Genomic DNA, 27,031 nt, shown 5'->3' on the forward strand with positions numbered 1-27,031 from the left:
CTGCACTGATATCTGCACAACAGCGCAAATGCCTTTGTCTTGTTTGGAAACAAGCTACACTGACAGAAAAAAATCGCAGCACCAAGAAGGAGTTGTTCCACATACACGAAAGTTGGTAAGCGTGTTTCCAGATCTGATAGATGATGTCTATTCAGATTTTGCGCCAGTCGCGAAAGATTGGCGCTGGTACCGCCATTATGAGGATGGAAGTTAGGTATTGCTTTAAATACACGCTCTAACGCTTGTGAACGTTAGTTACGTTGGACATGGGACGTGGAGTGTTGATGAGAGTCAAGAACGTCTTTAAGGCGGCAAAGATGCTATTACCAACACCTCACCGAGTTTGCACGGGATCATGTAAAAGGGTTACGAAAAACCCGCCAGAGTAGCCGAGAGCGCTAATGCGCTGCTTCCTGAACTCGGGTAGGCGCGCCGGCCCCGGATCGAATCCGCCTGGCGGATTAACGACGAGGGCCGGTGTGCCGGCCAGCCTGGACGTGGTTTTTAGGCGGTTTTCCACATCCCGCTAGGTGAATACCGGGCTGGTCCCCAAGTTGCGCCTCAGTCACACGACTCACAGACATTTGAATATGTTCGCACTATTTCATGACTTACACTAGATGCAGACAGCTGGGGTAGACTACTTCCGTCCCACTTCCGTCCCGTGGGGTTCGGGGTGGCGGCAAGAAGGGCATCCGGCAACCCTCTGCTGTTAACACTGCCAAATCCGTAATAACAAGGCCGTTGGAGCAGGACAAACGAACGAGAAAGAAAGAAATGTAAAAGGGCTACGAGAAGCTTATTGTTCCTTCTGCGATACTGCAGAAGGACTTGGCATGAATGTAGCCACTGTACATGACTGCTGACAGCGACGGCGATGGGAATGTGCGGTCGCAAGAAGACCGGGCTCCGGACGGCCACGTGGCACTACCGAGAGGGAAGACCATCGTGTTCGAGTATGGCCCTGGCGCATCCTACTGCATCTGCAGCAGCAATCTGAGCAGCAGTTGGCACCACAGTGATACAACGAACTGTCACAAATTGCTTGCTTCAAGGATAGCTCCGAGCCCGACTCCCTGTAGGGTGCATTCCACTGACCCCGAACCAACCCCATTTCCGACTTCAGTGCTGTCAAAAGGGGGCTCACAGTGGTTTCTGATGTATGTTGGTCCTGCCTCGGTGCCAGTGATGGCCTTGTGTTCGTTAGGATGAGGCCACTTAAGGACTGGTCTAGGGTGCGATTTCATATGACAGCAGGAACACTCTCGTGGTTATCCCACGCACCCTGACTGCAAAACTGTTGATTCTACATGTTGTGCTGCCATTAATGAACAGCGGAGTGGCCATGCGGTTCTAGGCGCTACAGTCTGGAACCGAGCGACCGCTACGGTCACAGGTTCGAATCCTGCCTCGGGCATGGATGTGTGTGTTGTACTTAGGTTAGTTAGGTTTAAGTAGTTCTAAGTTCTAGGGGACTGATGACCCTGTAAGTCCTATAGTGCTCAGATCCATTTGAACCATTTTTTGAACATCAGTCCAAGAGGTGGTCTTCAACAGGATAACACTCGCCCACGTACCGCAGTTGTAACACAGCATGTGCTACTGAGTGTCGATACGTTGCCTTGGCCTCCTCGATCACCAAATCTGTCTCCAATCGAGCAGCCGGCCGTAGTGGTCGTGTGCTTCTAGGCGCTACAGTCTGGGGAGCCGAGCGACCGCTACAGTCGCAGGTTCGAATCCTGCCTCGGGCATAGATGTGTGTGTTGTCCTTAGGTTAGTTAGGTTTAATTAGTTCTAAGTTCTAGGCGACTGAGGACCTCAGAAGTTAAGTCGCATAGTGCTCAGAGCCATTTGCACTATTCTCCAATCGAGCACTTAAAAAAAAATGGCTCTGAGCACTATGGGACTCAACTGCTGTGGTCATAAGTCCCCTAGAACTTAGAACTACTTAAACCTAACTAACCTAAGGACATCACACACATCCATGCCCGAGGCAGGATTCGAACCTGCGACCGTAGCGGTCGTGCGGTTCCAGACTGTAGCGCCTTTAACCGCTCGGCCACTCTGGCCGGCAATCGAGCACTTACTATTGCAATTTATAAACTGAATAACTAAAACAATTACCTGTTCCAAAAACCATAACTTAGAACTGATGGTGGGCTGGAACATTTTTTAAAATATTTTAAATTCTTTACCTGCAAAAATGAGTTTCTCCAGAAGCGACCATTAAGTTTGCCTCTAAAAGGCTAACTTTCATCAGAAATGGCAAACGAAGGGTTGTGATCAGGTAGCCTTTAGGCGGGAACATCGGAAAGATATTAAGTATTTTCGATTTTTGATGTGTTGAGCTCTACAATCACTTCTCTTAATGGAGGCAGTACGAAGATTACATAGACAGTATGGAGGTAGGCGATTTTATAGTGTACAACTGATCATTGAATAAACTGGTATATCACGCATTCAATGAAGTACACGGGTCGTGGAGCGCAGCACCTGTCCAGTTCACAGATTATTGACATTTAAAAGGCAAGGTAAAAGCCTGGAAGCATATGTTCCCATCAGAGATTTCGGCTGCAACAGAATAACAAATACTGAACGCCACAGACGCCGATACTATAACACTGGTTCAACACGCTCTTGGCTACACGTCAACGAGACGACGCCTAATTAGTTTCGCAGAGAGCGAAGTAGGTTCTGCTATTGTCCTGGGCAGAGAGTGTTACTAGAAAGGAAAGCTTATTATCGACCCTCCAAATACCAAACTCAAGACTACAAAAGAACTCATAAAATCATTTATTAAGTTTTGTTGTGCATAGAGCTCCAAGTTAAAAAAAAAAATACAAAAAAAGAAAAACAAGGGGTTTGAGAAGAACAAATGTGCGCACAAAAAACATTCCATACCAGCGGACGGGGTCCATCCCATGACTATCGTAAAAAATAGTGCCAGAGGGCTAATATTCGAGGCGGAAGCGATTTCACGCCACGACCGCTCACGGACGTGATCCGTTAATTAATTCTGTTTAAATTTTGTGTGCAGCAGGCGGTTCGGTATAGCTGACTGCGAGAGGCTAAAAAACCAGAGCTGGCGTCGCAAAGCCGTATATTTTTTAACGAGACTAACAAAGCTGCAACGGATAATCACCGACTCTCGATAACGCCGCCAAATCACAATGCGATGCGGAGCGGCGACCCGGCGCACATCTCGTGCTTTTTGCGCTCTCTTTTGTTCAGTCGCAGTAGCAGTCAAATTAAAACCGTAAATAACAAGGCAACGAATGCTTCACCCACTACTGGAGCCCGACCTCGTCAAGCGACCCAAAAAATTGTTTCCGGCAGAGAGGAAATGGCAATACGTTGCAGTGTTCTATCGATATGAGAGGTACGTTTCTTTCTCCGCCTTTGCGACGTAAAAGAATATCTCTGATGTGTGAAACTTTTATTTCCCGCTAAAATATTAACATCAGTTTGTTGCTGACAAGGAAATCTCTCCATTGCACTCCCCTCTGATTTAGTGGTAAGATGGCCCAGTGGATAGCCCGTGAAAAACTGAACACAGATCACGCATGAAAACAGGAAGAACGTGTACTGAACTGTGAAAGAAAAAGCAAAATAAAAACAGTGAACGCTCCAAGCTTAACTAGTTCAATATCGAGAGAAACTGTACAGCCACGGTGTCGTGGTTAAGTGGTCGCGGTGTTGGACTGTAAATCGGACGAACCGTATTCGAGACACCCTCGTGCCATTTTTTTTTTTTTTTCATAACAGTATGAACTGTCCATTCCGTCATTGAAATGTTTGTCCTCTTCTGTAGTCTTGGCATTTTCATGCCATACACTGGTTACAGAAAATGAGTCATATGATAAGAATACGTTACCGTCGCAAGTAAATCTACATCTACATCCATACTCCGCAAGCCACCTGACGGTGTGTGGCGGAGGGCACCCTGAGTACCTCTATCGGTTCTCCCTTCTATTCCAGTCTCGTATCGTTCGTGGAAAGAAGGATTGTCGGTATGCCTCTGTGTGGGCTCTAATCTCTCTGATTTTATCCTCATGGTCTCTTCGCGAGATATACGTCGGAGGGAGCAATATACTGCTTGACTCTTCGGTGAAGGTATGTTCTCGAAACTTTAACAAAAGCCCGTACCGAGCTACTGAGCGTCTCTCCTGCAGCGTCTTCCACTGGAGTTTATCTGTCATCTCCGTAACGCTTTCGCGATTACTAAATGATCCTGTAACGAAGCGCGCTGCTCTCCGTTGGATCTTCTCTATCTCTTCTGTCAACCCTATCTGGTACGGATCCCACACTGCTGACCAGTATTCAAGCAGTGGGCGAACAAGTGCACTGTAACCTACTTCCTTTGTTTTCGGATTGCATTTCCTTAGGATTCTTCCAATGAATCTCAGTCTGGCATCTGCTTTACCGACGATCAACTTTATATGATCATTCCATTTTAAATCACTCCTAATGCGTGACGGAAAGTGAGAGCAGGCGAGATACCATATAGGCGTCTCACAGAGATGAAAACAACAAATAAAAGGGTGTGAACCATGTTACAACACAGAAATTAAAGAGTCAAAACTTCCAAAACGGGACCCACCTTCAGAAACGTTGAAAACATTTGTTTTGACAGAGCACAGAGAAACTGTATTATTGTGAAACTGTTGCGTTCATTTGTTTCCGCTTATGCTCAAACTATCACGTTTCCATCATTTCCGTGGGAGTGATCACATTCACATTGATACGAAAACCTAAATCGGGCCAGGAGGGATATCTCACACAGTTAACACACGTACAACTTAGACCAGTGCGTCGGTAAGAGATTCCTGTCATATGACACATATAATATCACTAATGCCGTGTATGAGACGCCAACCGTGTGTTTTTTCGGTCCAGGATTAAAAAAAATTAATAATTAAATAAATAAAAAATATGGCTTGAGGGAGGGTTTGAGCCAGCCGCTGTGGCCGTGCGGTTCTAGGCACTTCAGACCGGAACCGCGTGACTGCTACGGTCGCAGGTTCGAATCCTGCCTCGGGCATGGATGTGTGTGATGTCCTTAGGCTAGTTATGTTTAAGTAGTTCTAAGCTCTAGGGGACTGATGACCTCAGATGTTGAGTCCCATAGTGCTCAGAGGCATCTGAACCATTTTTTGGAGGGTTTGAACACGGCTCGCCCCCTTTGCAGTCCAACACCGTGACCACTTATTCACGACGCCGGACCGTTCACTGGGCGATAAGCAGGGAAAAATCATTTTATTAATTTGTTGGGGAAAAATTTGTTACATGAACTCGACAATGAACTTCCGAGCCGTCACCCATTTTGAGTTCCGGGGAATGCAGTCCCAGGAAGACGGATGTACGTACGTGCGGTTGAAGCGCGGAACAATAGGCCTCAACATCGCATTATTGCTGTGCCGAAACAACGAAAATGTTATAAACGTACTAGTATCTGCTTTATATCCATTCGAAATTGGCGTATCTATATTTGCGCCAGGCTAAAGCTACTGCAGTTATTACTAACAATGATTTGAAGTCTGACAGGAAGTTATTACGACGACGTGCAGCGCCTGTAATTTAACACATATCAAAAAAAAGTTTTGCATCACCTCGGTTCCGAGTGTTCCGGAACCTGTACAGAAAATAGGAATAGAGATCAACATAAATATCATTTCCGCCCTTTTTACTGCTCATGAAAACCACACATTGCATGTTGTACCACCATACAGCGTGACCTTAAGAAGTGGTGGTTCAGAATGCTATACACACCGGTACCTCTAATACCAAGTAGCACGTCCTCTTGCGTTGGTGCATGCCTGGATTCGCCGTGACGTACTATCCACAAGTTCATCAAGGCACTGTTGGTCCAGATTGTCCCACTCCTCAACGGCGATTCGGCATAGATCCCTCAGAGTGGTTGGTGTGTCACGTCGTCCATAAACAGCCCTTTTCGAACTACCCCAGGCATGTTCGATAGGGTTCATGTCTGGAGAACATGCTGGCCACTCTAGTAGAGCGATGACACTATCCTGAAGGACGTCATTCACGAGATGTGCACGATCGGATCGTGAATTGTCGTCCATGAAGACGAATGCCTCGCCAATATGCTGCCGATATGGTTGCACTATCGATCGGAGGATGCCGTTCACGTATCGTACAGCCGTTACGGCGCGTTCCATGACCACCAGCGGCGTACGTCGGCCCCACATAAAGCCACCCCAAAACAGCAAGGAACCTCCAGCTTGCTGCACTCGCTGGACAGTGTGTATAAGGCGTTTAGCCTGACCGGGTTGCCTCCAAACACGTCTCCGACGATTGTCTGGTTGAAGGCATATGAGACACTCATCGGTAAAGAGAACGTGATGCCAATCCTGAGCGATCCATTCGGCATGTTGTTGGGCCCATCTGCACCGCACTACATGGCGTGGTGGTTGCAAAGATGGACATCGCCATGGACGTCGGGAGTGAAGCTGCGCATCGTGCAACCGACTGCGCACAGTTTGAGTCGCAACACGACGTCCTGTGGCTGCACGAAAAGCATTATTCAGCATGGTGGCGATGCTGTCAGGGTTGCTTCGAGCTGTATCCGTAGGTAGCGGTCATCCACTGCAGCAGTAACCCTTGGGCCGCCTGAGCGAGGCATGTGATCGACGGTTCCTGTCTCTCTGTATCTCCTCCATGTCCTAACAACATCGCTTTGGTTCACTTCGAGACGCCTGGACACTTCCCTTTTTGAGAGCCCTTCCTGGCACGAAGTAACAATGCGGACGCGATCGAACCGCTGTACTGACCGTCTAGGCATGGTTGAACTACAGACAACACGAGCCGTGTACCTCCTACCTGGTGGAATGACTGTAACTGATCGGCTGTCGGACTCCCTCCGTCTTATAGGCGCTCCTCACGCATGGTTGTTTACATCTTAGGGCGGGTTTTGTGACATCACTGAACCGTCAAAGGGACTGTGTCTGTGTTACAATATCCACAGTCAACGTCTATCTTCAGGAGTTCTGGGAACCGGGATGATGCAAGACTTTTTTTGATGTGTGTATTTGATAATCCAATACTCAGTTGTTTCCTTCACAAAACGAACTCAGTATTCTAACTACACTTACAGTAAAAAGAGTGCAGTGTGCAGTTTTTTCACCTACCTAAGACATAGAATCATTAAGAATTCTTTTGAGCTTAGCAACGCCCGGAGCGGCGGAACGTTTTCAACAGATGGGCGATAGCCCGAAACGTATCATGGCATAAATGAAGCAATAGAATGTCTGGTTACCGTATTTTTTCAAGTACTTCAATCCACAGCCATGGAGATCTATCGCTATCAAAATGGATCCAATAATGTTATTTCGCAGATAATTAGAGAAATGTTTTGTGCGATTCATTCGCATCACAAACGGCCTTTTCTTTTTTACACTGATTTCAACCCTACAAAATGGATTTTCTGTCTTACACGTTAGCCAGATGTGTGTGTGTGAATACGATGACATAAGTTATTGAAATTTTAATCATTATACGTTTTAACCTAAGCGCTATGGCAGAAAATAGATAGTGTGGAACACGGCCTCCTTTTATAATTTCAAGTCAGCAAACGGACACTAAGGAAGACGCAAAGAAAATTTAAAAGAGCAGGGAGAAATATTTTGCTAACGCCCACCTACACAGGGACTCATCGTAATAAAATAAGACAAATCAGAGCTCGCGCACAACAGATTTCCGTGCTCATTTTTCCCGCGCACAGCTCGAAAGGGGAACGGTACAGAAACAGTGCGAAAATGGTTCGATGAACACTCTGCCAAGCAGTTAAATGTGAACTGCTGAGTAGTTAATGTAGATGTAGAATAAAAAGAAGTGCTTATCTGTCGCATCAGTGAAACGTTTAAGAAATTACATAACACATGGGTCTAACAACACGAAGTGCCTTTCTATCGGTGACAGAATACTATTATATGTTGAAATCGACATCCAATTCGTGTGTTGTGAACACACACTTGTACACTGTACGTGTTTCATTCTTTTATTACTGTCGTATATTCGTGCGTACTAACAATAATGTTTAACGGATATTGATTACTACATATTGCGTAAATTCTGTGACTCAAATCACTGAATTGGCAACAACTGCGTGCGATAAAGAACGTCACGAAACATTTTAATGGTAAATACTAAATGTTCTCCAGTTTTATGAGTTAACAGATTTCAGATAAATTTTAAAAGGAGCGGGGGTACCAGCTTACGGTTCATAGATACGCATGGTGCCACCAGTCTTGAAGTTTAAGAGGGCATGTATTAGACAGAAATCGCCTCTGTGTTGAAGAATGAGTTCGTTGGAATGAAACACAGAGAATAAATCACACAAACGTATGTCTAAATGGCGAGGAACTATTCACACAAGCGAATATAGGACATGAAAAGATTTTTTTTTTTTTAATTTTACTCTTGCCTTAACATCTTTTACTAAATGCGGCGGGACAAACAGTGTAGATACATAAACATATTAAGATGTGTGAACCGTTAGAAATAATTAATGTAAATGTATACAATATGAGTTACTATTTTTGGCAATCGACAAGCAACGAGTAACATTCTCCTCTGATTTACTGCAAGAAACATACGAAGGAGGCCAGTACAAGAGGACTAGAGTCATTTCCTCGCAGTCTGGAAACAAATGTGACAACATTCTGACTTCACATTCAATGGAAGAAGTTTCTTGCAACGGTTCTGATTCAACAAGGAGATCATCAAGCTAAACGAGACGTAGCCGTTTCTCTGCCCTAAGAAACACGTCGGAACACGTTCAGAAGCAATCACTACTAGGACTGCAACACAGGGTTGCCACATTTATATCAGTTAGCTTATTTGTATAGTAATTCATCACTGCCGTGGCATCAGATAACATCACACTACGGCTCACGTGCGCAAACACACATAACACGTCTCGTGACTGTATCTACTGATGCGACACTGTGATTAAGGCGCTGGAATCGCATTAGGAAATGCTTCAGTTAAGGCTTTGTGAGATTATAACAGAATTCTTTTTAATGGTCACCTTGTACAGGATAATTAATAACTGCAGAATGAGGTGCAACAATTTAGTTATCATTCCCAGTCTATCTATCGCACATGTAACGTATAACTCACATTGTTAGTGGTTTCTGCGTAAACAGAAGTGTTTGAATTATCAGTACACAGAGCATCCCATGTTCTCAGTTAATAAGAGCTTCGTGATACTGATATGTTTTATTATAAACATGCTAATAATGATAGAGGTTACATGAAGTTTTGCTCTTCCACTGTTTACGCCAACAGATGACAACAGAGAAGCGTTTGCGTTGGTGCTGGCGTTTGTAACATCCTCTTATTTTATCTTTATTCTGTTTTAGCAATATTTTCACTCATACAATTTTCCAATCAGAGGCAGCTACAACTGTAATAACTCAAGATATCAAAACTAACAACAAAAATGAAACATGAACTAGCTAAATAGAATAGAAACATCCCTGGTTTATACGTCGTGTCTTCGTGCAACAACGGTAATAAAAAGTAACTGTGGCAATTCAGTCGTTCAAATTCAACGAATCAGCTTTATGCCGACACGCACTCGTTCTGTCTGTAAACGTGAATAATTCTCCATTTTTCTCTTTGTCGTCGTTTTCTGGTGACATACGAATGTTACGCCGACAATGGAATTCATGTCAGAAGTAAGCTCTCTGACTAGTTACCGCTAAACACGAGCAAAATTAGACGCCCGCTAGACAGACAGAAATCCTGCACAATTTTACCTGAAGCGTAGTAATACTGAAAGTCTATGGGAGGGGTTGAGAGACTGCGCTATGATAATGAGAAAATCAAAAACTTCTGAAATATTATGCCCTATCCGAAAATACTGTGCCGTCTGTGGGCAGTCTTAACAACATCCTTGCCAGTTTGCCGCATGCTGCAGGCTGGGGTTACCAGGTTATACACTCTTTGTTTTGCTGTGCTGTTGAAAATGAGTTCAAAACAAGACGATTGGAATGCATCGAAATGCATAAATAATTTCCAGCATAGTGGGATGTTACAGCAGATGAGTACAAAAATAGAAATGCCGCGAATAAATCATATGATTTCTTGTTCAGAATATACGACGAAATACTACGAAAGACGATGTTTTTAAAAAATTAATTAATGCAAAATTATGAATGAAAGTATATAAATACCCTCCCGAATATAATGCGTTATTGGACGCATTATTGGATGGCACGTTTTCATAACTATGTCTCAAATCCTTTAAGGTGGAGTTGCACTTGTAAATTTAAAGACTTCGAAAGAATTTCCAGTGGTAAGATATTGTAGTCTAATAAAGATAGTTAAATGTTGACTTAGTGGAATTACGTCTCTCATTCTAGTATTTTGATTTCTGATCGTACGGATATGGGCATCCGCAGAAATCCAACATTACCATTTACGATATAAATGAGTTGATCAGTTTTGAGGTATATCGTGCCACAATAACTAAATTTTCTTGGTGACACAAAAAAACATTATATCCTAGAGAATTGATGGTTACCCTCTCAATATTTGTTACACGTGCAAATAACAAAAGACTAGCCTATACATCAAATGCTGCAGCCAGGTATTGTGTCAATGCGGCCAAAGGTTCAGGGAGGGGGGGGGGGGTCATGGGAAATCACTTCTAGAAGTGTGTACAAGAATTTTTTAATGAATGAAAACACCAGTACTCCAGATTCCGAAGGGGGAATGTTGACAACTACGTCCAGTAATGTATCATATGTTGGGCTATCAACACACAAAAAGTTATGATAATCTTTTTTTTTTCGTTCAACCTCAGTTCCCTCAACAAGTTTTCGTGAGTGATTTTGTACGCTCCTTGAGCCAATTCTCAATCCGCCTTTTTTCTCTGCTGCAGCAAAGTTGGGCAATACTCACAGCAGCAGTGTCTTTATTCCGAACCACAATATTACAGGACGGTATAAGGAGGACGTCATTGCCGGCCGCGGTGGCCGTGCGGTTCTAGGCGCTTCAGTCCGGAGCCACGCGGCTGCTACGGTCGCAGGTTTACGTAGTCCTAAGTCTACGGGACTGATGATCTCAGATGTTACGTCCCATAGTGCTTAGAGCCATTTGAACCATTTGAGTACGTCATTAATATTGCACAATATTACTACGCGTTATTATTGATCGTCTAGGGATCGCTTTAAAAGGTCGAAGCCAAGCGACTAAAAGGAAAAAATTATGTCATCGGCGGCAGATATGACATCACACTTTTCAAAAATGGTTCAAATGACTGAGCACTATGGGACTTAACTTCTAAGGTCATCAGTCCCCTAGAACTTAGAACTACTTAAGCCTAACTAACCTAAGGACATCACACACATCCATGCCCGAGGCAGGATTCGAACCTGCGACCGTAGCGGCAGCGCGGTTCCAGACTGTAGCGCCTTTAACCGCTTGGCCACCACGGCCGGCTCACACTTTTCAAATTAATCTGCTTAGTGACTCCCATCACATGCGTTCAACCTGTAATTCTATTCATATCTGACATTTCCAAGATAGCAATTTAAACAATTAGATGTTTTAAAAAAATTGCTCTGAGTACCATGGGACTTAACAGCTGAGGTCATCAGTCCGCTAGAACTTAGAACTACTTAAGCCCAACGAACCTAAGGACATCACACACATCCATGCCCGAGGCAGGATTCGAACCTGCGACCGTAGCAGTCGCGCGGTTCCGGACTGAAGCGCCTAGAACCGCTCGGCCACACTGGCCGGCAGATGTTTTATAGCCGAGACGGAATGATAATAATGAAAAATCAGGGTGCATTATATACAATATGCTAAAATGATAATTTGTGATCTGGTGACGAAATTGTAGATCAGAATGGTAACACAATAAAGAAATTTCAATACAATACACGTAGACGGTGCTCCATAGGTCGTAAATATAAAAGGAAAATAATTCTTGTACAACACTGCTAATGGCAGCTCATAATGTTTATAAAACCGACTTTCTTTAAACAAAGACATTAACGTATATCTTTTTCGTCAGTATCTAAAAGAATTACATTTATTGACAGTTACCATGATGTCCTTAATCTTTTTTTAATCACTACATGTACCACTAATTATTATGCTGACTGCGTGGTATGTACATTAAAGGCTAACTAAAACAAAAAAGTCGATGCAAATGTGAACGCAGCCTAAGTCGTAACACCCCTTTAATCTGGTTCAAGATACCGAAACGAGATTTTCGGTATTTTTTTAAAAAACTGAATTATTTGCTTTAACGGAAGATCTTGAAAACACGAGTACAGTAATAAACGCAATTTAATGTTGGCGTTGAATGTTTTCGCAAAAATATTGGAGTCACGTGCCCAAACTGAAAGGCAAGACGGACTGAATCGGCTACTGTAATATGAACACTGCCTCGTGCCATTGTTCGCTGTTGTATCAACCCTTAGAAATGTTTACTTGTTTCCAGAAAGGGTGTTCACTTCAACATAAACACAACACAATCGAAATAATTTTCGTAGGGCGCTTCTGAGACGCTAGACTTGACCATACAGTTTCCTTTAGAACAGAACCTATAAAGCAGAGCCAAGAGGAAATATGTTTTATCTTGGAGGCGGAGGCATATCTCTTTGCTGCATGTCACGGAGTCTGACACGAGAGCCACACTTGGCGGTGTTTACATCGCAACAGGCTATTCTGGCCGCTTTGCTTTTCGCTCTGAACACTTTTCTCCGCTACTTTTGGGAAAAGTTTCAACGTCAACATTAAAAACGTTCCATTACTGTATTCATCTTTTGAAGAGCTTTCGTATGCCGGTAAAAAAAGGTAATACGTTTCTTCAAAAATAATATTTGCTTTAATATCCCTCTTGATAGAAGAGGTAAGGATTAGCTATACTAAAGGGTTTCCTGTGTGCGAAGTTCCGGTCCGCGCCGCAAATTGTTCGTGAAAATTTCAAGATAAAATCGTAACAAGTATTTTTTTTTATTTAATTATCAATCTCTTTACCGCAGTGGTTACATAGAGTAATAGACTGGTTACAGAAAAGATAAATCACAAGTCTGGACAGTCGCTGGTCGCTATAGGGCGTAATAGCTTCCCCACCGTTTTTTCATTTCCTGTTCGACACTCCTGTGTATTGGTTCATCACTGGACTTTTTAGGTTTTTTGGATTCTTTTCGACACGAGCTTTCCACTAAAATGCCTCTTCTATATTCCAAGCATATTTACTAGACACAGAGGCGACATATTCCACTTAATTGTAATTTTCACTTATATTCCGACGAATATTTCTACGGTCTCACTTAGGGTTCCTAGTACAGCTCCGCAAGCATTTCACAATAACATCCGAATCAATATTCTAGCTAAACGCATTTCCAACGCAACAGCAGTTTATAAGTTCACGCAAAGGTAATTCGTAAGAATCACGCGCATGCGCCTTGCTGGCACGATAAGGTCACAGTCAAATCAAATACTGCACGACAAACACGTACGGACACGATCTGTTCGTCGTGCTTTCAACCACTGTTTAGTAATAGTAGTAGTAGTTTTATTCAACCGTACACCACTTTACAACGCTGTATTCGACACATCTTTGTTCAACAATTTAAGAACCACACGGCCGTAACGACGTACTTCTTAGATTATGTTTCTGTTATAATTTTTTTTAAAAAAAGAATAGTTAACATTACGTGCCTTATGCACTATTGTTCTACGAATGACCCTATCATTATAAAATAAATATACTAAACAGAAAGGAAAAAAGTTGCATTAACATTAATTTTAGCACTGCATGCTCTTGAATAAAAGTGGAAATATTTAGCATGTATACATTTTCTTTTACGTGTCTCATCTGGAGGGACTTATGACACATTCATTTCTATTTACATAAAAAAAACATAATTTAACAAAAAAGCAATAATAAGCAGCGCTTACATACATACAGTTCGCAAGCAAAAAGAACAAGATGGGTGCCGTGTACCGAGTGCTATGCTATGGTTGGCTACTGATGGACTTGGCCAAATTTGAAACAACACATGCTCGGACTATGCATTTTCACATGCGTTAGAACTTTATAGCCATTTACATACGGATCGTGGCTTTACAGTAGGAACCATCCCGACATTTGCGTGAAGTAATTTAGGGGAGCCACAGAAACCCTAAATCAGGATGGCCTTCATAGATTGGAACAAAATGGCTCAAAACGGTTCAAATGGCTCTAAGCACTATGGGACTTAACATCTGAGGTCATCAGTCCCCTAGACTTGGAACTACTTAAACCTAACTAACCTAAGGACATCACACACATCCATGCCCGAGGCAGGATTGAACCTGCGGTCGTAGCAGCTTCGCGGTTCCGGACTGAAGCGCCTAGAACCGCTCGGCCACCACGGCCAGCTTCCCGAATACAAGGTCGGTCATTCGCATTATTAGTCTCATAGTTATTAGGGTTTCAAATCTTACGGTATTTTGTCATACAAGTTCGATAGACGAGCGAATAGACGTTATGACGTCATAGTTACGCGCCCCTCTACCGACTATCGTTTTCCGAAAATCTCGTTTCGGTATTTTGAACCGTTCACGGAATGAAAAGAATGACTCACGTTAAATGATAAGAAAACTATAAAAAACTACAAAAATGGCACATGGTGCAATTACCGCGTGGTACTGTATGAGGAACTTGATGATCATTCTGGCTCCTTCCCCGCAGGCGGACGATCCTGTAGCGTGCGAATGCGAAACTGCCAACCCTTCCGCAATGGCAGCGGTCGTGGACCGCGTATCCTGTCTGTACCCGCTGATGCGGTGTCTCTGCTACTGCCATTGGTCACCCGCACCGTTATCGCACAGGTGACGACGCGTGTTTCAACTGATGTCTACGGTCATTTCCCGCGCGTTCCGTCCAAGGCAGGAAACCGCAGTGCACACGACGTTCTGCTAGCTGACGTGACTCATTTACTCGCTGCATAAACAATACCGGCTAGTACAGGATCTGCGGCGACAGTTTCACATTTTCTCTTGGTAAATTGCGTGTTTTAGTATCCGTTCTTCCTTGTGACAGGCTTAGCGAAATCGAGCTCTACACGATCATTCTGCAAATCACAGTTAGGTGTTTGGCAGTTGTTGTTGTTGTTGTGGTCTTCAGTCCTGAGACTGGTTTGATGCAGCTCTCCATGCTACTCTATCCTGTGCAAGCTCCTTCATCTCCCAGTACCTACTGCAACCTGCATCCTTCTGAATCTGCTTAGTGTATTCATCTCTTGGTCTCCCTCTACGATTTTTACCCTCCACACTGCCCTCCAATGCTAAATTTGTGATCCCCTGATGCCTCAGTACATGTCCTACCAACCGATCCCTTCTTCTTGTCATGTTGTGTCACATACTCCTCTTCTCCCCAAATTCTATTCAATACCTCCTCATTAGTTATGTGATCTACCCATCTAATCTTCAACATTCTTCTGTAGCACCACATTTCGAAAGCTTCTATTCTCTTCTTGTCTAAACTATTTATCGTCCATGTTTCACTTCCATACATGGCTATACTCTATACAAATACTTTCAGAAACGTCTTCCTGACACTTAAATCTATGCTCGATGTTAACAAATTTCTCTTCTTCAGAAGCGCTTTCCTTGCCATTGCCAGTCTACATTTTATATCCTCTCTACTTCGACCATCATCAGTTATTTTGCTCCCCAAATAGCAAAACTCCTTTACTACTTTAAGTGTCTCATTTCCTAATCTAATTCCCTCAACATAACCCGACTTAATTCGACTACATTCCATTACCCTCGTTTTGCTTTTGTTGATGTTCATCTTATATCCTCCCTTCAAGACACCATCCATTCCGTTCAACTGCTCTTCCAAGTCCTTTGCTGTCTCTGACAGAATTACAATGTCATCGGCGAACCTCAAAGTTTTTATTTCTTCTCCCTGGATTTTAATACCTACTCCAAATTTTTCTTTTGTTTCCTTTACTGCTTGCTCAATATACAGATTGAATAACATCGGGGAGAGGCTACAACCCTGTCTCACTCCCTTCCCAACCACTGCTTCGCTTTCATGCCCCTCGACTCTTAAAACTGCCATCTGGTTTCTGTACAAATTGTAAATAGCCTTTCGATCCCTGTATTTTACCCCTGCCACCTTTAGAATTTGAAAGACAGTATTCCAGTCAACACTGTCAAAAGCTTTCTCTAAGTCTACAAATGTTAGAAACGTAGGTTTGCCTTTCCTTAATCTTCCTTCTAAGATAAGTCGTAAGGTCAGTATTGCCTCACGTGTTCCAACATTTCTACGGAATCCAAACTGATCTTCCCCGAGGTCGGCTTCTACCAGTTTTTCCATTCGTCTGTAAATAATTCGCGTTAGTATTTTGCAGCTGTGACTTATTAAACTGATAGTTCGGTAATTTTCACATCTGTCAACACCTGCTTTCTTTGGGATTGGAACTATTATATTCTTCTTGAAGTCTGAGGGTATTTCGCCTGTCGCGTACATCTTGCTCACCAGATGGTAGAGTTTTGTCAGGACTGGCTCTCCCAAGGCCGTCAGTAGTTCTAATGGAATGTTGTCTACTCCCGGGGCCTTGTTTCGACTCAGGTCTTTCAGTGCTCTGTCAAACTCTTCACGCAGTATCGTATCTCCCATTTCATCTTCATCTACATCCTCTTCCATTTCCATAATATTGTCCTCAATTACATCGCCCTTGTATAGACCCTCTATATACTCCTTCCACCTTTCTGCTTTCTCCTCTTTGCTTAGAACTGGGTTTCCATAACACCAACGAAATGCCGTTGTCCGAACTTCTTCGGTGCTCTCCGTCGATCCTGTCTGGCAAGGATAGCATACCATGCAGCAATACTCCAGAAGAGGACGGTCAAGTGTAACACAGGTGGTCTCTTTAATAGATCTGTTGTATTTTCTAAGTTCTCTGCCAGTAAAACGCAGTCTTTGGTTCGCCTTCCCAACAACATTTTGCTGAAGCTCAGTGGCCACTTATATCTTCTCTAAATGATTTTGCAGATCTTCTGATGACTTTACTACACGGTAAACGACAGCATCATCTGCAAATCATCTAACAAGGGGAGGTCACATAGTTGGGATCACAGATTTACTTGAGACTTTATACGCCTTCAGCAGGCCATTAAAACAACGTAATATGCAAGTAGTAAGTTGCACTAAACGCTTCTACGAAATCGTATATACACAAAATTTTTGGAAAGTTTGGTTTATTGATCGGTAACGCGAACTTTGGGTCAGACGGTTAGCTTCCTCTGTAATAAAGAAACTGATGAATGTATCATCCATTAACTTAAACAGGTGTCATCGGACGCCCGCCCCGAACAAATGCAATCAACAATAACGAACAAAACGAGAACAAAAAAAAAGTAGTTAGCGTAGAAGTAAATATCCTCGGAGTAGCGAAGCAACTTAAATCACTTAATACAAGCAAGTCTTCTGGTCCAGACTGTATACCAATTAGGTTCCTTTCGGAGTATGCTGACACATTAGCTCCGTACTTAACAATCATATACAACCGTTCGCTCGACGAAAGATCCGTACCCAAAGATTGGAAAGTTGCACAGGTCATACCAATATTCAAGAAAGGTAGTAGGAGTAATCCACTATATTACAGGCCAATATCGCTAACGTCGATATTCAGCAGGATTTTAGAACATATATTGTGTTCGAACGTAATGAATTACTCGAAGAAAACGGTCTATTGACACACAGTCAACATTGGTTTATAAAACATCGTTCCTGTGCAACACAACTAGCTCTTTATTCACATGAAGTGTTAAGTGCTATTGACAAGGGATTCCTGATAGATTCCGTATTTCTGGATTTCCGGAAGGCTTTTGACACTGTACCACACAAGTGGCTCGTAGTGAAATTGCGTGCTTATGGAATATCGTTTCAGATATGAGACTCGAGTTGTGATTTCCTGTCTGAGAGGTCACAGTTCGTAATAACTGACGGAAAGTCATCGAGTAAAACAGAAGTGATTTCTGGCGTTCCACAAGGTAGTGTTATAGGCCCTTTGCTGTTCCTTATCTATATAAACGATTTGGGAGACAATCTGAGCAGCCGTCTTCGGTTGTTTGCAGATGACTCTGTCGTTTATCGACTAATAAAGTCATCAGAAGATCAAAACAAACTGTAAAACGATTTAGAAGAAATATCGAAATGGTGCGAAAAGTGGCAGTTGACCCTAAATAACGAAAAGTGCTAAAAAGAACGCGTTAAACAACGGTTACACGATAAATCAGTCTAATCTAAAAGCCGTAAATTCAACTAAATACCTAGGAATTACAATTACGAACAACTTAAATTGGATAGAACACACAGAAAATGCTGTGGGGAAGGCTACCCAAAGACCGCGATTCATTGGCAGGACACTTAGAAAATGTAACAGACCTACTAAGGAGACTGCCTACACTATGCTTGTCCGTCCTCTTTTAGAATACTGTTCCGCAGTGTGGGATCCTTACCAGATAGGACTGACTGAGTACATTAAAAAAGTTCAAAGAAAGGCAGCACGTTTTGTATTATCGCCAAATATGGGAGAGAGTGTCACAGAAATGATACAGGATTTGGGATGGACATCATTAAAAGAAAGGGCGTTTTTCGTTGCGACGGAATCTTCTCACGAAATTCCAATCACCAAGTTTCTCCACCGAATGCAAAAATATTTTGTTGTCACCAACTTACATAGGGAGGAACAATCACAAAGATAAAATAAGGGAAATCAGAGCTCGTATGGAAATATATAGGTGTTCATTCTTCCCGCGCGCTATACGAGATTGGAATAATAGAGAATTGTGAAGGTGGTTCGATGAACCCTCTAGAGCAATGTGATTTGCAGAGTATCCATGTAGATGTAGATATAGCGTTCATGCTTCGCAAGACGAACGTGTATGAAGCAACGGTTCGTCTCCCTCTCAAACCTTCTTATTTGCTCTATAAGTATACATTCTGTGATATTCAAAAAAATTGCACCTTCACTATTTGTTCTTCCTACATTGGCAACGTCTCACCGCTACGCAGGTTACTTGCCAATTGGGGCCTGCCTCTGTGTCTGCAGCTCCAAGCGTTGCGGTGCAAAGTAGTTCTGGGTACCTTACCAGATTGTATGGACAACGGATTTCACAAATCACGACAGACAGCACTTTCAGGAAAACCCATTTACTCGTCGATACTTATAAGGACGTTTGCTCTAATAATTAAATTTAATCAAAAATAGTACGTAGATAACATGAAACTCACTAAAACTTCGTGCAAATACACGTCATTCTTTTAATTATTTTACATCTCAAATGCCATGAAAATTAATAATATGACCAGTGATCAAAAAATATAGAGTCAAAATTAAGTTTGAGCGGGAGTCGAACCGACGCCTTATATACGTTCCTCTGACATAGCTCGAACGCTAACCATAGACAGCAATGAACTCCAACGTCGGGCGCATGCGCGAAGATACATCAGTTACATAATAGACGCGTAGAACTCTTGCGAAACCTAACTAACCTAAGGACATCACACACATCCATGCCCGAGGCAGGATTCGAAACTGCGACCGTAGCGGTCACGCGGTTCCAGACTGAAGCACCTAGAACCGCACGGCCACACCGGCCGGCGATATCTTACGTGTTGCGAAACAACTCAAATCTCTTAAGAAAGGCAAGTCTTCCGGTCCAGATGGTATACCAATCAGGTTCCTCTCAGAGTATGCAGGCACAATAGCGCCTTTCTTAGCAATCATATACGACCGCTCACTTGACGAAAGGTCTGTTCCTAAAGACTGGCAAGTAGCACAGGCCACACCAATATTCAAGAAAGGAAATAGGAGTAACCCATTGAATTACAGACCCACATCACTGACCTTTGTTTGAAATGGGAGTTTGGAGCATATACTGTACTCGAACATTATGAATCAGCCTGAAGAAAATGACTTATTGATACATAACCAACACGGATTCAGAAAATATCGTTCTTGTGCAACGCAGCTAGCTCTTTATTCCCATGAAGTAATGAGTGCTGTCGACAAGGGATCATAGACCGATTCCATATTCCTAGATTTCCAGAAGGCTTTTGATACCGTTCCTCACAAGCGACTATTAATCAAATTGCGTGCATATGGAGTATCGTCTCAGTTGTGGGTCTGGATTCGTGATTTCCTCTCACATAGATCACAGCTCGTACTGATAGACAGTAAATCATCGAGTAGAACAGAAGTGATATCTGGCGTTCCGCAAGGTAGTTCATAGGCCCTCTGCTGTTCCTGATTTACATAAATGATCTAGGTGGTAATCAGAGCAGCCCCCTTAGGTTGTTCGCAGATGACGCTGTAATTTACCGTCTAGTAAAATCATCATACGATCAACACAAATTACAAAATGACCTATAGAGAATATCTGTATGGTGCGAAAAGAGGCAATTGGCCCTAAACAAAGAAAAGTGCGAGGTCATCCCCACACGGGTACTAAAGGAAATCCAATAAATTTTGGGTATACGATAAATAGCACAAATCTAAGGGCTGTGAATTCGACTAAATACCTACGAACTACAGTTACGAGCAACTTAAATTGGCAAGACCACATAGATAATATGTTGTCAGAACACTTAGGAGATGCGAAAAACCCACTAAAGAGACAGCCTACATTACACTTGTCCGCCCTCTGCTGGAATATTGCTGCGTGATGAGGGATCCTTACCAGGTAGGATTGACGGAGGAAATCGAAAAAGTGCAAAGAAGGGCAGCTCGTGTCGTGTTATCGCGCAACAGGGGTGAGAGTGTCACTGATATGATACGCGAGTTGGGGCGGCAGTCATTGAAACAAAGGCGGTCTTCTTTGCGGCGAGATCTATTTACGAAATTTCAATCACCAACTTTCTCTCCCGAATGCGAAAATTTGTTGTTGACACCCACCTGGGTGAAATGATCATCATAATAAAATAACAAAAATCAGAGCTCGAACGGAAAGATTTAGGTGTTCCTTTTTCCCACGTGCCATTCGAGAGTGAAATGGTACAGAAATAGTATGGAAACGGTTCGATGAACTCTCTGCCAGGTACTTCAGTGTGAACCGCAAAGTAACCATGTAGATGTAGATGTGTGTGTATCTAAATGACACTATTGCAACTCTTTGTGACAGGTAGAACAGCTATCAGAATGCTTCAGTATTGTTAGTGTCTAGTGTTGGGTAGGGCATATAAGGGTGTGAACAGCGTCAGATGTGGAGTGATCACTCAAGGATACGAAGATGCCGCGTACTCGTAAGTGACAGCGTTATCAGCACCAGACACTGTTTCACAGGAACCTCATTGTGGGTCTCCATTTTACCCGCTGGTCGAATCGTGCAATATAAAGCTTTGTGGGACATTCGGTTGTGACAGACAGTAGCCGGATGTTGGACTACATGGGAAAGAGAGCAGATTTACTCGTCGCCAATGTTCCTGTCGACCTGGTCAAATCACCACAAGGGAGGAGTGTCGTGTTGTGCACCAAGAACATCGAACCCCTTCACTTCCGCACGTGCCATCCGAGAAAAAGTAATCGATTCCCTGCAACATTCTGAGACACCCACACCATTGATGGTAGGCTAGCAGCAATCGGAGAAGTGAATTTGCGTCCCACGCGTATGCTCCGTCAGAACACAAAAAATGGTTCAAATGGCTCTGAGCACTATGAGACTTTTAACATCTGAGGTCACCAGTCCCCTAGTACTTAGAACTACTTAAACTAACCTAAGGACATCACACACATCCACGCCCGAGGCAGGATTCGAACCTGCGACCGTAGCAGCTGCGCGGTTCCGGACTGAAGCGCCTAGAACCGCTCGGCCACAGCAGCCGGTCCCTGAAGACAGACTTGTCAGTAGAGGCCTCTGGCCCCCCAAGGTCGACGGACTCAACATCGTGCGATTATTATTAACGGGGCACACTAAAAAGCAATGTGTATGCTGACAGACCTCGCACAATAGGCGACCTTAAACGGAACGTTACTAGAGAAATTAACAACATCACGCCTACAGAATTGCAGCGTTTTGCTTGTAACGTCATCACCCGAAGTCAGCGATGCCTGGATGCCCATGGCCACCACTTCCAGCATCTCTTGTAAGCAGCTAACTATACGCTTTTAACGTTACCATTATCAAATTTCTTTTTGGTAGTTCACTGTTACTTGAATCTAGGGCGTCAGGCGTACCTGTTTTGTGTGGGACACCCTGTACTACGATCCTCTACCTATCTCGCCTGAAAGGCCGAGAAGACAAGATTAGACGAATTATAGAGAAATTCGACCGTTTTCACATCTTTTGCACATGGAAAACGATTCATTGTACCTATTTCACATTGCCTTTACGGCAGCCATGATTCAAATGCTACCAAAAAAATGTTTCAAAACACTACTAAAAAAAAAGTTCATATCCGTCGATTCGATTGGACGCTTTTCTTTCGGGAACATAATCTGTTGTAACAATGGTGTCACACTGGGCATCATTAGATATATGCAAAAGCCGTCAAACGTCTCTATATAATGACATGTACTTACGTCGTGCTGATGAAATATTTCAATAATTTATAATAACTAAGCAGATTATATTGCTTGTAAAGCTGCTCAAGGAAAATGTGTAGTTTCAGCTACTGCTACAGTTGCTTCACAGTGACCAATGTTTCTCCTGAGTGTTTGTGAATGTGTCCCACGCTTCACACGGATCGTGCGACATGCGGCGGTCGGGCATTGCCGATAAGGACAAAAAAATGGTTCAAATGGCTCTGAGCACTATGGGACTCAACTGCTGAGGTCATCAGTCCCCTAGAACTTAGAACTACTTAAACCTAACTAACCTAAGGACATCACGCACATCCATGCCCGAGGCAGGTTCGAACCTGCGACCGTAGCGGTCGCGCGGTTCCAGACTGTAGCTCCTAGAACCGCTCGGCCACACCGGCCGGCCGATAAGGACAAGGCCGATGTTTAAACAGAAGGCTGACGTCATCGGCTGTCGGCCGAGAGGTCGACAGCGTGTCAATTGGCACCCATTCGAAGCAAATCCAGCGACAACCGCCTGCCTGAATGACAAACGACGGTCGGGCCGTTCAAGGTGTCCAAGATACGCCAGCGGCCAATCAGCGGTCACTACGCCAGCGCCGTCGCTGCGCGCGCGCACTGTCGAAAGCCAGCAGAGGAACTGGGGTTTGCCAACTGGGTACATACAGTCAGTGCGGTTTTCCTTGACGTCTCTTCTCCAGTCCTCAGCCCTCCAGAGGGCGCACTGTTGTAAAAAGTATAACTGCAGCGGTTTTTATGCCTTAACCTCTAGCTACCGCGCCACCGCTGCAATGTATTCCATTGTTGATGTTTACTCGACAATGACAAAACGGCTCCAGTTTCTTTGTTTAACTTTTGCAGTCAGTTTTCTGCACTGTAAGTAACGAAGTGTTGAATGTTGTAAAACGTACAACGCGCGCTGCTTTTGTGACAGCAGTAAGCTTTGCTAAAACGTTATCAAAAGAAACGAAAATGGCTAAAGTCTTTATTATAATAGTGCTGATAGTGTATGTCAACTGTTTTGTTCATTATTTTTAACAGACTGTCCAGCACACGCTTGCTTTTACATAAAAATATCAACGTTGTAAATTTTACTACGTGCCCCTACTTATTAAACTGATAGTTCGGTAATTTTCACATCTGTCAACACCTGCTTTCTTTGGGATTGGAACTATTATATTCTTCTTGAAGTCTGAGGGTATTTCGCCTGTCGCGTACATCTTGCTCACCAGATGGTAGAGCTTTGTCATGACTGGCTCTCCCAAGGCAGTCAGTAGTTCTAATGGAATGTTGTGTACTCCCGGGGTCTTGTTTCGACCCAGGTCTTTCAGTGCTCTGTCCAACTCTTCACGCAGTATCGTATCTCCCATTTCATCTTCATCTATATCTACATCCTCTTCCATTTCCATAATATTGACAAGTACATCACCACTGTATAGACCCTCTATATACAAATGGCTCTGAGCACTATGGGACTTAACACCTTCTATATACACCTTTCACCTTTCTGCTTTCCCTTCTTTGCTTAGAACTGGGTTTCCATCTGAGCTCTTGATATTCATACAAGTGGTTCTCTTTTCTCTAAAGGTCTCTTTAATTTTCCTGTAGGCAGTATCTATCTTACCCCTAGTGGGATAAGCCTCTACATTTGTTCTCTAGCCATCCATGCTTAGCCATTTTGCACTTCCTATCGATCTCATTTTTGAGACGTTTTTATTCCTTTTTGCCTGCTTCATTTACTGCATTTTCCGAAAGAATCCAGCGACAGCCACTGCAGTCAAACAAATAATTAGACCATTAGCAGGCCTACCTGGAGACACTGTCGAATGAAACATCCATACCTTGAGGTATCGACTTATCTTTGCTAAAATATCAGTATACAAAATTCCGGAGATGTTATTTACGTAAATGGGCGAAAAATAAAATTTAACCTCCCATGCACGCGTCTGAAAATTAAGATACCGGAACAGCAGCTGTAAGGTGTCCTTCGGGGATACTATTTGCATACAAAAATCATATCGATATTTTACGAGTTCTACACACAAACATACACGCGCGCGCACAGGTACGCACATTTTGCCGCCGGTGAACTATCTATTTAGAAGTGGTACAAAATGTGATCGTTTATTAAAGGACGTTACTTGAACTAAAAACACTGCCTATAATTTCTAAATTTATAAAAGTATTTAAACTGAATTGGGCAATGGCCTTGCCGCAGTGGATACACCGGTATCGGACCGAAGTTAAGCTCTGTCGGGCGTGGTCGGCATTTGGATGGGTGACCATCCAGGCCGCCATGCGCTGTTGCCATTTTTCGGGGTGCACTCAGCCTCGTGATGCCAGTTGAGGAGCTACTCGACCGAATAGTAGCGGCTTCGGTCAATAATACCATCTTACGACCGGCAGAGCGGTGTGCTGACTCCACGCCCCTCCTATCCGCATTCTCCACACAGCGGTCGGATGGTCCCGGTAGGCCACTTGTGGCCTGAAGACGGAGTACTTTTTTGTGTATACTGAATTATTCTGATTAATTCAATCACTCACTGCAGATCGCACTGCTTACATGTGATTTCCTAGGACTGTTTCCCAATATCGTAATTTTTGAATTCGATTGTATCAAAATTACATTTTAAATGCTTTTTCATGTTTGAAGTACGTCCCAAAGGCTTCAATTTTTTGAAACGGAATATGCACTGCCCTTCGTTATTATCCAGTTTATCACAATGATACCAAAATTAACTTCTGATATGTGCCATTCTATCACTGATTTAGTAATGGTTGCATTTAAACTGTTTCAAACAACACAATAAAAACAAATAAGTAAATCTAAACTTGAAAACAAGGGTTTTCGGAATGAAGGGACTTCCATCGAAACTTTGCCAAGGTTGGCGAAGCGTCGCACATGTTTTAAAGTACACCCGTTCTGTCACTCGCAGACACATCGCTCGTTCAGCTGTTGGCGTCTTGGTGATCGCGCGTTCAGAGTTTTGGAAAAGAGCCAGGCGGCCAAAATTTCAGATAAATAATGAAAATGTAATAAATCAGTACTATGATCAGTGGACGCCATGCCCGCTACAAAATACTGATATAGGTAACGGAACGTGAAGTATCGAATAAAAAGAATCCGTATCGAGATGAAAGAACTTGATGTTAAAAAGAATTGATACTTTTCAGTATGCTTAGCCGCCGGCCGGTGTGGCCGTGCGGTTCTAGGCGCTTCAGTCTGGAACTGCGTGACCGCTACGGTCGCAGGTTCGAATCCTGCCTCGGGCATGGATGTGTGTGCTGTCCTTAGGTTAGTTAGGTTTAAGTAGTTCTACGTTGTAGGGGACTGATGACCACAGATGTTAAGTCCCATAGTGCTCAGAGCCATTTGAACCATTTTTATGCTTAGCCACAGCGAGTCTGCTCAACTTTTCAGCTTTTAGTTTCAGTTTTTTTTTTCTTTTTTTCCAACAAGATCATACTTATGTGATGCAGCATCTTACCGTTGCGCTGTTAATATGTGCTGTGAAAACGCCAGACATTACTTGCTAGTCACGCGTCACGCGCGGATAACGATCATACCGCACTGCAGAGAGGCTTTTTGAACACCCCGTGTACAGCCTTCTGCCCTCTGTGAGTGGTTATTGCACGCTGACGTCGAACATAGGCGGTGGTCACATTAATGTGACTGGACCGTGCAGTATAGTATGATCATGCCCAATGGATGGCTAACACTTTAAGAGGAGATCAGTGGCACGATAGATAATCATCGACATTGGGCATTGGACAAACGCCGAACGGTGTCCTAAAATCGATGTAATAATAAATTCGAGAAATAAGTGACCACAATCGTATCCATAATCTGAGTTGCGCGAGGAGAGGGGGAGGAGGGGGATTGGCAGGACAGCGGCAGAAAGTCACAGTTTCGTAGAAGGATTGGTTGGTTTGGGGAAGGAGACCAGACAGCGAGGTCATCGGTCTCATCGGATTAGGGAAGGATGGGGAAGGAAGTCGGCCGTGCCCTTTGAAAGGAACCATCCCGGCATTTGCCTGGAGCGATTTAGGGAAATCACGGAAAACCTAAATCAGGATGGCCGGACGCGGGATTGAACCGTCGTCCTCCCGAATGCGAGTCCAGTGTCTAACCATTCGTAGAAGGAATAGGAGTGGTCAGGAAGCAGTATTTCTTATAAAATAAAACTGGCTAACGGTGCATTCCTGACCTACGGTCATCTGGAAAATTATCCTCGATTCGACGTCCCCTACACTGCTCTGCTCTTGTTATTAGGTTGTTTTTCTCCACGCTGTATTGAAAAGTAGGATAAGATATGGCACTTCACTTCGTAATAAAATTGTTTTGAAAATGCACGATAATTGTTTTACAAAACACGTCTCGCAGATTATTACGAGATGCAAGTCATGCGGAGGCAGATTCAAGTAGAGGACACGCCTAATGGTGGCCGTTATCAGTAAACAGCCTC

The 27,031-nt window shown here is 43.4% G+C and overlaps 1 protein-coding gene across 4 annotated transcripts in view; it reads right to left on the reverse strand.

Annotated features, from left to right (window-relative positions):
• LOC126237311 (disks large 1 tumor suppressor protein) overlaps positions 1-27,031 on the reverse strand; it is a 963,837-nt gene that overhangs the window by 711,753 nt on the left and 225,053 nt on the right. The window contains exon 1 of one of the 4 annotated variants that reach the window (XM_049947276.1): positions 14,671-14,738. The exons of the other annotated variants lie outside the window; for them this stretch is intronic. Within the exon in view, the coding sequence (XP_049803233.1) occupies positions 14,671-14,703 (33 nt within the window). The 5' untranslated portion in view covers positions 14,704-14,738. Of the gene's footprint in view, positions 1-14,670; positions 14,739-27,031 lie in introns of those variants that run through there. 4 annotated transcript variants of the gene reach the window in all.

This window comes from Schistocerca nitens, chromosome 2 (assembly GCF_023898315.1).
Source record: "Schistocerca nitens isolate TAMUIC-IGC-003100 chromosome 2, iqSchNite1.1, whole genome shotgun sequence".
Taxonomy (NCBI): Eukaryota; Metazoa; Arthropoda; class Insecta; order Orthoptera; family Acrididae; genus Schistocerca; species Schistocerca nitens.